Genomic DNA, 13,009 nt, shown 5'->3' on the forward strand with positions numbered 1-13,009 from the left:
TGGAGAAACTCAGCAGTTCATGGAGCAACAATAGGAAGTAAAGGGTAACCAATGTTTTGGGCCTGAACCCTTCAAAGTATGAGCAAAAAACAGACTAGAGCCTAAATAAAAAAAGTAGGGGGAGGGAGTTAAGGGCAGAGGAAAGAGCATAGGTTAATGAGATCATAGGATGGGAGGGTAGATGAGAAAAAAAATTATGAGGAATGACCGAACAGTAGAACACTACAGGACAGAAACAAGCCACTTCGGTCCCTCGTCTGTGCTAAACCAGTTTTTCTTGCCTTATCCCACTGACCTGCACTCAGTTCATAGGCCTCCAATTTACAACATTATCATCCAATCCATATACCTGTCCAAATTTCCCTTGAATGTTAAAATAGAGCCCACATCTTCCACATCAGCTAGAAGCTCATTCCACACCCCCACCACTCTGAAGAACTTGCTCCTCATGTTTCCCCTAAATTTTTCCCCTTTCACCCTAAACCAACGACCTCTTGTTTGAATCTCACCCACCCGCAATGAAAAAAGCCCATCTATATTTAAAATTTTAAATACCTCTATTAAATCTCCTCTTATTCTCCTACACTCCAGGAAATAAAGTCCTAAAGTCTTTAACCTTTCCCTGTAACTCAGTCCCTGTAACTCAGTCCCTGAAGTCCGCACAACATCCTAGTAGTTCCCTGCACTCTCTCTATCTTATTGATATCCTTCCTGTAGTTAGGTGACCAAAACAGGGCACAATACTCCAAATTTGGCCTCACCAGTGTATTATAAAATTTTAACGTAACATTCCAATTCCAGTACTCAATTCTTTGATTTATGAAGTCAAACATGCCAAAAGCTCTCTATCCACATGCAATGTCACTTTCAGGGAATAATGTACTGTATTCCCAGATCCCTCTATTCTACCGCACTCCTCAGTGCCCTACCATTTATCGTGTATGTCCTTTCTTGGTTTGACCTTCCAAGATGCAACACTTCACACGTCTGCATTAAATTCCATCTGCCATTTTTCAGCCCATTTTTCCAGCAGGTCCAGATCCCTCTGCAAGGTTTGAAAACCTTCTTCACTGCCCACAACGCCTCCAATCTTAGTGTCATCTGCAAATTTACTAATCCAATTTACAACATTATCATCCAGATCACTGATATGGATGACAAACAACAATGGTCTCAGCACCGATCTCTGAGGGACACCACTAGTCACAGGCCTCCAATCTGATAAGCAATGATCCACCACTACTCTCTGGCTTCTCCCGTCCAGCCACTGTCAAATCCAGTTCAGTACTTCACCATGAAAACCCAGCGTTTGAACCTTCCTGACCAACCTCCTATGTGGGTCTTTGTCAAAGGCCACATAGACATCATCCACAGCCTTTCCTTTATCAACTTTCCAGGTAACCTGCACTTTCAAAATTTCACCTTTGAAGACCCCCCACTTAACTCGCAGATTCTTGCTGCAAAACATCCATGCACTCTAAATCCTTTCTCATTTCCTCAAATTCAGCCTTTCTCCAATTTAGATTCTGAACCTGAGGCTCAGACCTATCCTTCTCCATAATTAACTTGAAACTAATGGCATTATGATCATTGGATCCAAAATGTTTCCCTAAACATACTTCTGTCACCTGTCTTGTCTCCTTCCCTAATAGGAGATCCAGTATTGCCCTCTTTAGCTGGTACCTCTATATATTGGTTTAGAAAACTTTCCAGAACACATTTGACAAACTCCAGGCCATCCAGCCCTTTTCCAGTTTGGGAGTCCCAGTCAATATGTGGAAAGTTAAAATCTCCTACTATCACAACTTTATGTTTCCTGCCGCTGACTATCTCTCTACAAATTTGCTCCTCCAATTCTTGCTGACTATTAGGCGGTCTGTAATACAACCCCATGAGTATTGTCATACCTTTCCCATTCCTCAGCTCCACCCATATAGCCTCAGTCTGTCCTGCCTGAGCATCACAGCGATATTTTCCCTGATGAGCAATGCCACTCCTCCCCTTTCATTCCCCCCCCCCACCCCAATTCTATTGCATGTAAAGCAATGGAAGCCAGGAACATTGAGCTGCCAGTCCTGCCCCTCCTGCAACCTAGTTTCATGAATGGCCACAATGTCATAATTCCATGTTCCAATCCATGATCTAAGCTCCTCTACTTTTCCTACAATACTCCTTGCATTGAAATAGATAGGAGGAAGGGCAGCTCTTTGATAGGAAAGGGAAGGGAATGGGGAGCTGGAAAAAAGGAGACAGAGGGATAGGGAAAGGAGAGACCGGTAAGGATTTAATGAAAATTAGAGAAATCAGTATTAATGCCATCTGGTTAAAGAGTGTTCATCATAAAGTGTTGTTCCTCAATATGTGGGTAGCCTCAGTTTGAAAATTTACGAGCCCATAAATAGACATGTTGGTGTGGGAATGGTGTATGGAATTAAAATGGTTGGCCAGTGGGAAGTCCCTGTTACTGCAGTGGACAGAACAAAGGTGCTCCAGGACTCACTTGTCCATTAATCCCTTCTCACTAATCACCCTTCAGTGTCTATCCCTGTGACTGCAAGAAATGCTACAAACGCGTTCACATCTCTTTCCTCACCACGATACAGAGGCCCAAACAGTTCTTCCAAGTGAAGCAACATTTCTCTTGTGAATCTGCAAGCGAGATTTACTGCATGTGGTGCTCCCAATGTGACCTTCTTAATATTGGTGAGACTGGATATAGACTGGGAGATGTTTCAATGAGCACCTTGGCTCTGTCTGCTGCAATAGCAAGGGCCACCCATCAGCCAACATTTTAGTCCCATATACCATTCCCACTTTGATGTGTCTCATACACTGCCAAACTATGGCTACTTACAAATTGGAGGAATAACACATTATACATAATCCATCTGGGCACCCTCTAATCAGACAGCATTAACATCTACTTCCAATTTTTGTTCAACCCCTTCCCCGAGTACCTCTTTCCCTATCCTGTTCTTCTTTCCTCCTGCTCCCAACCCTCTTGCCTTTCCTATCAGAGAACTAACCCCCTCTCACTTCTCAGCTTTATTTCTCTTTTGACCACCACCTGTATCACCCATGATACATTCCTTGTTAGCCTGTACTGCTGCTCTTGCCTATTCCTCCTTTTCCTCTCCCACCCCCACCCCCACCCCACCTTTTTATTCAGGTCTGTGCAAAGGGCTCAGACCCAAAACTTTGGTAACCCTTAATTTCCTTTCAATGCTGTGTGACCTGCTGAAATTCTCCAGCATTTAATGTGTTTTTTCTAGAGGAAATCGGAGTCAACCAGCATCTGAGGAGGGAAAGGAATTGTTAACATTTTAGATGGAATCGATTAAAAATTTGTTGCCTTTTTTCCCTTAATAAAAACAATCGAGGACAAGAAAAGACTCACTCACTCCATGAGGTCAATCTCTCCAATATTTCAATCTGGTCAGCTTGATACCCAATTGTATCTAGAACTCCCAAGCTATCTCTGATTAATAAACATACTTTGCAGTTTTCTTAAATGTTCATGACTGCGAAGTATCTCATAACTTTTAGTTTGCACTTTACCAATCGCAAACTGCATTTTCTGCCCTCTCATCTTAGACAAGCAGCAACATAACAATTATGGTTTGAACATTTTGTTTATGTTATCTCAAAATTTATGTAACAGTGATATCTCTTTCCTTTGACATTTTTCTTGCTAGAGTTTTGAAAACTAGCCTGTCAAATATTTTCTGAACCATTTGCACTTGATTCATTCCATGTAAATTTGTTGCAAGAGATTTTTTTTCTTCTGATATGCAGGCTGAAAATCCAGAAATCAAGCTAAGCTTTGATCCACAAGAATCACAACATTTGTTATTTTGAATACACAGACTGAATTTGTAATGTTTCAGAACAGACCTGTTTCTTTCCAGAGTTGCACATTCTTGATCGCATTCTAATCTGCACGGAAAAGTAACAATTTAATTACACTGTACTGGATAGACATCCTGCCCTTTGCATTACATTTTAATGACTTAACCCAATAAGTTTTCAAACTGTATTTATTTAAGAGCAATAAAGTTCATTACAATCACATATCAAACACAGAAAACATTGAATTACATGCAAAATTAACTCCTCACTCTGAAAATATAGACCACTAAATCAAAATATGGTTTGTAGTATGTAATGTCTTTCAACTTAAAATTCAGGTTCGTAATTACTATTAATAAAACAGTTTCCTTAGAGTTAGTGTTCTGAAACCAACCTGATTGTTCAAGTATGATTTACCTGGTTTGTTTAATCTCTTTCTTAGAAATGAGTCGACTAATTTCCACAGAGTCTCCAAGTTGCATGTCAGAGAGTTTAGTAGCCATGGAAATAGCAGTTATCCTAACAAGCAAAGAATAAAACATAAAACTAGGCAACTTGCATCACTTTTTGCTGAGAAGCTTTTCTTACAAGTCACAGGTGAAAATTTCACAAGCAAAAAGAGTACAGACAACTTCATTTTCTGAACTATTATGATCAACGTCAAGTACAGTATATTTCGATTATCCAAAACCACTTTACCAAAATTCTCAGTTATCTGCAATCATTTTCATTGGTGACATGAGTCACAAGTTGAAAAAAGTTTAATTTTTTTGAAAACAACCGTGCTCAAGTGGGACTCTGACGCGCTTTTAGTGCCATTTTGAATCCCACGGAGCAGTCGTGTTCTCAAATGTACTCAAGGTAAGAATTAAACTTTATTTCATGCTTGAAAAACCTTCCCTTGCTCTACGTTATTGTTTTACGCTGATGCTACTGGGCTGGAATCGGAGCGGGGACCTCGGGATCCCAGGCAGGATTGGTGATGGCAGTGAGGAGGTGTTGGGGATACGAGTGGGGACCTCGGGTTCCCAGGCACTTTTTCGTGAAGCGGTGGGGAGGTATCGGGGATCGGAGCAGGGGCCTTGGGCTCCTGGGCAGGATCGGCGACGATGGTAAGGAGGTGTCTGGGAATGAAGCGTGGACCTCAGGTCCCCAGGCAGGTTCCACAACAGCAGTGGGGAGGTGTCGGAATCAGTGAAGGCTGAGACAAATATTCTGCTGCTTAAACTGGGCAGCTTAAAGGCATTTCTCAGATATCCAGAAAATGCAGTTAGCTGGTACACGTCCAGTCCTGAGCGTTTCGGATAATTGAAAACGTACGGCATTTAAAAAAATTTACAAAAGGTAAGTTGGAAATTACTCATTGTTTATCCAATAAATATTACTCTCATGATTAAGGGTATAACAGTGTGAAGTTGAATCCAGTTCTATCAGCCAGCTATTCCTAACTTAACCTAGGTATCAGATTAATTTAGGTATCAGATTAACAAAACTGCAGTTAAGGGCTGAAATGATTCTGAACTTCCATCAACAGATGTTATCTAAGAACCAATGTTAAATGCTTTCATACCCTTTTATTAACATCTTTAAAAATGAGTTTTTTTTTGGCTTGAGCACTTCCCTCTATGGTATATCCATGGGAATGCATCCATCTTTTATCCTGTGCATAATGGTCAGGCCAGCAAGATCCATCTTGCTTGACGAGTCCCATGATGCTTGGTAACTACTTTTGAGAGGACTGATATATTGGAAACATTTTCTTTCTAATTGTTGTCAAACACAATTGCTGGGGACATTTAAGGCTGAAGCCTTTGACTTCTTTTTGGGCCTAAACGTCAGCATCTTGGTTGTAAGGGTCAGCTTGCCATTATTCTATGCTTATTTTGTTCATCAGGCACAGCTGTTAGCTGCTTTTCTCATGTACATATATCATTCTTCATTAAGCCTGTCACAATGGTCCAAAGGTGGCATAACTTTAACTGTTGTCACTGTACTATTGGAGAGCCTGATCATGAACAAAGCCCCAACAAAGTCCCAAAATTACCATTTTCTTGACACTAATAGTGAGGGATAATATGGTGAGGTTAGGGGAAAAATGATGCATGAGCTACTGAAGTTGTTCTATTGGGAAACTCATGTAACATCATTAGCTGGAGGTATAATTTAGCAAATAAAATTAGATAATTGTAAAATTAGCTCATCCCTGTTACCATGTTGCATGTCTAAATTTAAAATATAAAACTTCAAAATTATTGTCAGAATGCATAGATGACATCACATACAAACCTGAGATTCTTTTGCCTGCGCGCTAGGCAGAATTTCTAAACACAGGTAGCTGTAAATTGTACTCAGAAGAAAGAAATGTAAACAAAAAGGAAAGTCAATAAAGAGGAGCACAGTTAGCGAAACACTGTTATAGCACCAGCAACTGGGGTTTGAATCCGCCACTGTCTGTACGTTCTCCCAGTGTCTGCACTGGTTTCCTCTGGGTGCTCTGGTTTCCTGTCCCCGTACAAAAACATACGTTAATTGGGATAACTGGGTGGCATAGGGTCATGGGATGTAAGGCCCTGTTACTGTGCTGCCCATGTCTAAATTTAAAATGTTAACATAAGAAAGAAATGTAAACAAACTGAGTGCAAATGCAGAAATAAATAAGGAGCAAAGTAAGAGTCCTTAAATGAGTCTCTGATTGAGTCCCAATGATCATACTGGATTATACACCTTTTATTTTCCTTTCCTAATGTCGACAATCAGCTCCTTGGTCATGGTGACATTGAATGCAATCTTGTCATTTGTGCACCATTCAGACAAGTTTTCAATCTCCCTCCTGCTGATACAGATTCATCATAAAGAACTTTGCAGATAGGATTCCTTTACACTCCTAGCTCAAAACACTCCATATTTCATCACTTAAAATGTATATCCAAGTTCACACTGGAAGCAATACAAACCTCTGGTAATTACTGGAAGCTTCACTGCAAATCATAACCTCTTTTCTGCGTTGACAACTGCAATACAATACCACCTGCAAAACAGGTGTAATTGTTAACAAATCATTTTAAAAACATGATGTTAGAAGTTTTTCAATTGCAATTTGATAATTTCACGTGTTAACGTATATTTCAGTCACACAGTTTCCCTGTATTTTAAATATTCACAGTCCGAATACATAATATTAACTTTCCTTGTCCTAATTTTGAAATACTTTATTACACCACATTATACTTTTTTACAAAACAATAATAGAGGCCCATAGGTTTGCCATAAGGTAACACTGCAATAATATGCTATTCATTTATTTAGAAATCATTAGGGATTGGCATTTAGATCATTAGTTGATGTATGCAAAGCACGCTTTCCACTCACTAGAGACCATGTTCTTCTGATACTCCCTTTAAATTCACCTAGTTCAATGGAAATTATAATATAATGATGGAACACTACAGCACAAAAAAAAAGACCCCTTGGCTCATCTTTTCTGAGCTGAACTATTTATTGCCCACCAGTCGCATCGTGTATGTAACATCCAAAAAAAGTTAATTAAAAGTTTTAATTAATAGACATAACTTCCAATAGCCTGGAAACCATCTATCTGGCAATGTTCCAGCACACTGATCATTAAAGGTGAGAGTTGCAGAGAAACTTTAGCCCACTGCATCTATACTAATTCCAGTTACTGCCATTAATTCCACATCATTTGATGTCTTTCTCATTCAAGTACATGTTTATGAGGCATGTTTATGTGGCTCCACCACGTCTTTGGTAGGTCATTCTAAATCCCAACATCTCTGTGAAAACTACATCCTTCAGATCCGCTTTCAAATACCTCTCTCATTCGAGATCTTTTCCCTTTGCCTGCCCAAGTGGATGCACAGTTGTTCTCCCTGCATTCTGACTGAAATTCTTTCTTCCGACACAGCCAAGAAAATGACAAGTTTAATCACATCTTTCTTTGCTCTATTATTTATGTACTTTGGCTGAGATTTATGACATTGCATGACAACAGAGACTGCATTTCAAAATTTAACCCACTGTGCTCACGGTTCCTTGTGATATCATTAGGTATTAATCAAATATAACTTATCTTTCAAGGAATTTTTATTTTGAACAGTGACTGGATTGTGATTGTACCTCTGCACGGCATGGAATCTTTGGACATGGTGAATCTGGATGGCATGGAGACGAACATGGGTGATTACACTCTGGTCGTGGAATGGTACATGGCTGTTTACATTGCTCCTCAGTACCACAGTCGCCTTTATGACAAATCTTCTTACATTTGTGCATTCCACAAGGCAAAAGTTTGTTACATGCAAGCCCACAGGAAATGCCAGAAAGATGACATGGAATGTTGTTCCGCATCTGGAAATAGAAGTAGGACATTAAATCCAAATACCATCATGTCCATAGATCTGGAACCTGCTCTATTAGTCACATATAAGTTTCCAAACTGCCATTTGATTAGATGAGAGCTTGGCAAATCTTATAATTTGCTTTGACAATGAGCAAGATGACATAATTTATAGAATAAAGACTAAATTATGAGACAAGCAAATCATAGCCACAAAATAAAGGCAAACTAATATCTGTAATAAAATGAGCTGACCTAAAGTTAATGGCTCAAAGGGAAAAAAGTCACATCTTGCACAAATGAAGGTTTTCATTCTAAGAAGTCAATCATTTCGGCCTTAAGCCATCACTGCACACATTCCCCAGGACTGTGTCCCAAGTCAGATGCTTCACAATGTCCTTCATTCCACAAGATCAGAAACATGCAAATATGCTGATGGTTACCTAATGCTAATTTCACATTCTCAGCAGGACCAAACAGATTTCAAACACAGGTTCAATGGAAAGTAACAAAGTGTCAGGTAATGATCACCTTCAACAAAATCTAAAAATCTATACTCCTTCCCCTGACATTCAATGGCATTATCCCTCACCATCAATGTCTCAAGATCTTAATCTTAAATCCATGAGGACCTGAAGACTTGTCAGCATGCAACGCAAAGATTTTGATATATCGCCTTCCCTGATTACTGTAAATTTATGTTCTTCCCACTTCTTGTATGCAATTTACATCTATTTCTAATATGTCACTTGTAACCTCAGAACTGAAGAATAATGCAAAATACTTAATTAATTCATCTACCAATTCCTTATTTTCCATCATCAATTCATCAGGCTTTCAGTTCCAATGCTCATTAAAAAACTCATTTTAAAAATATCTATGGAAATTTTTACTCCAAAATTTTTGGCCACTTTAACCCAATACTCTATTGTTGGTATATCACAAGCATAATTGCTGAAACCTGTGGGATGATCACTTTTTGACCCCCTTTATCCAGGTCCAGGGTGGTGCTCGATTCTACAGCAAACGTATCATAAGGAATGGAGGACTAAGACACTTTAGTTTCCCCAGTACTCCTTTATTACTCCCCCACTCACCCCCCACCTCCCCCGTAGGGGATTCAGGAGCTCTCTGAGCATACAAAGACATGGGTTTAAATGCTCCAACACTATCTGACATTAACTAATCTCAAAACAGTCACTTCCCTGGCAGCAAACATTATCCCCATCAACATTAAGCTATCAAGTAATTTATCAAGTCAAATTGTTGTCACTAAGCAACCACATTCCAGAATCTCTAGCTGAACTTGGTCAGGGCTAATGGAATTTAAATGCTTGTTGTTGATGGGCAATTCAGATTCTAGGCTGCCTTCACTGTCCCCAGCATAAACATTCACCAAGTTACTTCTGTATTAATATTTTGGTAAATAAATTAATGTGTTAATGTTTTAATCAACACCAATCTAAACCACATGGAACCTCACTTCTACAAACCCTTTGTTAGGGACATTAATTTGTAATATTAATTAATACATTAATAACTTGGATGTGAACACAAGGGAGATGAAAGGTTTGAGGATGCCACAAAATTCTTGTAGATAGCAAGAAAAGCCATGACTCCAATGGGATAGAGATCCGATGGTAAGTTGGGCAGAGATGGCAGAAGGAATTAAATCCCAAAGACTGAACTGAAGAATTTTGGGATGCCAAATAGTGGTAGAACATGTGCAATAACTGGTAGGACACTATGGAATGTTAATGAAGAGGACATTGGGGTTCAAGTCCACGGTGTGCTTAAAATGTTAACACAGGGTGGCGAAGAAGGCATTAGGAGAGCTTCCATTCACAGATCTGGGCACTGATTATTCAGGTAGTCAAGGTGAAATGAATACCTGAATTGTAATCAAGACCACTGTTCAGGTATCCAAATATACCTTTTCCAAATCATTGATGCATATGAAATATTAAGCTCCTATTTACTTCTAAGGAGAATACAGCTGGTTTCGATCTGCCAGTTAAAGTTCATTCTCTTCCTTAACTCTGTTTATTTCCCTCCCAACTAATTATTAACCCATGGTACAAGTACCTTTCCACCCCATTGTGTGTATTTTTCATTACACTTGTAATTGCTTTACAGAGCTTTGAGTATCCCTGGACACAAAGTTCAATAGAAATTCAAGCTAAATATAAAATGATGGAAGAATTAAAAAAGCAGCATCTGTGGAAGCAGAACATGCAAGTCAGTGAGAGTACATCAGGACTGAGAGGGAGAGAAAAGATTGCCATTATAAAGGAGCATGGAGGTGGGTGAGGATTGACGTAGATGCTGGTTGGTGATAGGTGGGGGCCAGAGATAGGAAGAGGAAACCAAGAGGGGTGATTGATTGATTGATTGAGGCTGGTCAGTGACCATCAAAGGTGGCGATTGGTCCACCGAGTTTTTACAGCATTCTAATTTTTGCTCCAGATTCCAGCATCTGCAGTTGCTTTTGTCTTCAGAAATTGAAGCTAGTCCAGGACATTGCAGATGTTTCTAAAAAATTAACAACATTAATTAGAGGTAGGAAAGAAAATGCTGAACAAGCCCAGTAGGTGAAACAGTGTCTGTCGAGATAGAAAGAAAATTCAAGTTTAAGGTTGATGACTCTACATTAACTTGAAACATCATTTCCTTCCTTCGCTCCTAAGGTGCTCTGACCTTCTGAATATTTCAAGTTTTTTGTGTTTTATTTCAGATTTTTTGCAGTTTTTTGACTTCTGGATAAATATAATAGTTAAACAGCTCAGTAACATTATTTCTGATGACAAAATCAATAAATTCAATACAATAACAATAAATTGTGGCATAGTTGGCATAGCAGTTAGCACAATGCCTTTACAGTGCCAGCAATTGGGACTGGGGTTCGAATCCCACACTGTCTGTAAGGGGTTTGTACACCATGTCTGAGTGGGTTTTTGGGGCGGCACAGACTTGTGGGCCGAAATGGCCTGTTACTGTGCTGTATGAAAAAAATTGATTGGTCCAGTTTCTATTTTTTTTCAAAAATAATGGAATCACATATATAATTTTATACTTTAATTAGTACAAATCTTTAGCATTTCCAAAAATTAAAAATACAGGGATGAATTTGCTGCCCTTTAAAGCAGTGGAGGTGACCTCAGTAAATAAATTTAAGACAAGGTTGAGCAGATTTTTATGAAGTATCGGAATTAAGGGATATGGAGGAAAAGACAAGTAGGCAGAGATGAGCTCATCATCACATCAGCCATGATCACTGAATAATGGAGCAGGTTCGATGGGCCAGATGGCCTACTCTTGATGGTATTTAGATCATAGAACATTACAGTTCAGTACGGGCTTCTTGGCCCTCCCTGTTGTGCTGACCTATATATTCCGACCAAAAAATACTAAACTCTTCTTATCTCATAACCCTTTATTTTTCTTTAACCACATCCTTCTCTAAGAGTATTTTAAATGCCCCTAATGTTTCAACTTCCACCACCACCCAGGCAAGGTACTCCATGTACCGACTACACTCTGTGTAAAAAAAAACACCCCTGATGTCTCCCCTAAACTTTCCTCCCTTGTACAGATGTCCACAGGTGTTTGCTATCCCTGCCCTGGGAAAAAGGTGCTGGCTGTCCACCTTATTTAAGCCTCTCAGAATCGTAGACCCTTACCAAGTCTCATCTCCTCTTTCTTTACACAAAAGAGAAGTCATAGACAATTTATTAAATGAAAAGTACCATTATAATATATTACAAACTTATAGGGCTGAGAAAGCTATTATTCGAATGAGCCAAAGATAGTATGAATTAGGTGAGAGATTGCATAAAGTATTAGCTTGCCAATTCAAAGTAGATCGCATCTGGCTCCAGGTTTTTAAGAAGATCCAATACTTCCTCTTTCCTTATCTCAATGTTGTCCAGTACTCAAGCCTGTTCTATTCCTACCTCACCCTGATCAAAGTCCTTTTCTCTGCTGAATATTGTCCTTTATCCTGTTCTTCACATATGCATAAAATGTTTTTGGGTTCTCTTTAATCCTACAAGCCAAGGCCTTCTCATGTCCCCTTCGAGCTCTCCAAAGTCCTTTCTTAAGATCCTTCCTGACTACCATACAATTTTTAAAAGTCATTCCTGTTTCCTGCTTCCTAAATATAATGCATGCTTCCTTCTTCTTAACCAGCTGTTTTGTCAAACACAGTTCCCTTTTCCTACGATCTTTTCTCTCTCTCAGTGGGACAAACCTATCCTGAACCCGGCAGATGTGGTCCTGAAACATCCTCTACATCTGTGCTTTTACCCATGAACATCTGTACCCACTTTACTCTCATTAGTTTCTGCCTCATCCCATCATAATTAGCCCTACCCCAGTTAAAATGTTCCCATTTTATCTGCTTTAACCCTTGACCATAACTATGCTAAACCTCAGGGAGTTGTGGTCACTATCACCAAAATGCTCCCCCCACCGAGAGGTCTGCCAACTGACCAGGTTCATTAACCAGTACTAGATACAGTATGGCCTATCCTCTAGTTGGCTGGTCCACATATGGTGTCAGGAATCCTTCTTGGACATACCTGACAAAATCTGGTCCATCTATCCCTCTTGAAGTCATGTGCCACCTTGGTAGGAAGGATTTCTAACAATGAAGACTTGAAACATCGAAGGGGGGCTATAGAGGGACTAGTGGCGTGGTGCCACAGCAATAACCTCTCCCTCAATATCAGCAAGACTAAGGAGCTGGCTATAGACTTCTGGTAAAGGAGTGGAACATATCCCCTGGTCTGCATTAAAAGCAATAAA

The 13,009-nt window shown here is 39.6% G+C and overlaps 1 protein-coding gene across 6 annotated transcripts in view; it reads right to left on the bottom strand.

Moving 5' to 3' along the window:
• The window catches only part of nfx1 (nuclear transcription factor, X-box binding 1), a 105,375-nt gene that overhangs the window by 17,272 nt on the left and 75,094 nt on the right, over positions 1-13,009 (bottom strand). For all 6 annotated transcript variants that reach the window (XR_011349895.1, XR_011349894.1, XM_069913624.1 and 3 more), the window contains exons 16-19: positions 7,984-8,214; positions 6,804-6,877; positions 4,267-4,368; positions 3,895-3,936 (exon numbers count right to left, since the gene is read on the bottom strand). Coding sequence is in view for 4 of the 6 variants with exons in the window: in XM_069913624.1 (XP_069769725.1) it covers positions 3,895-3,936; positions 4,267-4,368; positions 6,804-6,877; positions 7,984-8,214 (449 nt within the window). In the remaining 2 variants the exon portion in view is untranslated. The remainder of the gene's footprint in view (positions 1-3,894; positions 3,937-4,266; positions 4,369-6,803; positions 6,878-7,983; positions 8,215-13,009) is intronic.

This window comes from Narcine bancroftii, chromosome 1 (genome assembly GCF_036971445.1).
Source record: "Narcine bancroftii isolate sNarBan1 chromosome 1, sNarBan1.hap1, whole genome shotgun sequence".
NCBI classification, from domain to species: domain Eukaryota; kingdom Metazoa; phylum Chordata; class Chondrichthyes; order Torpediniformes; family Narcinidae; genus Narcine; species Narcine bancroftii.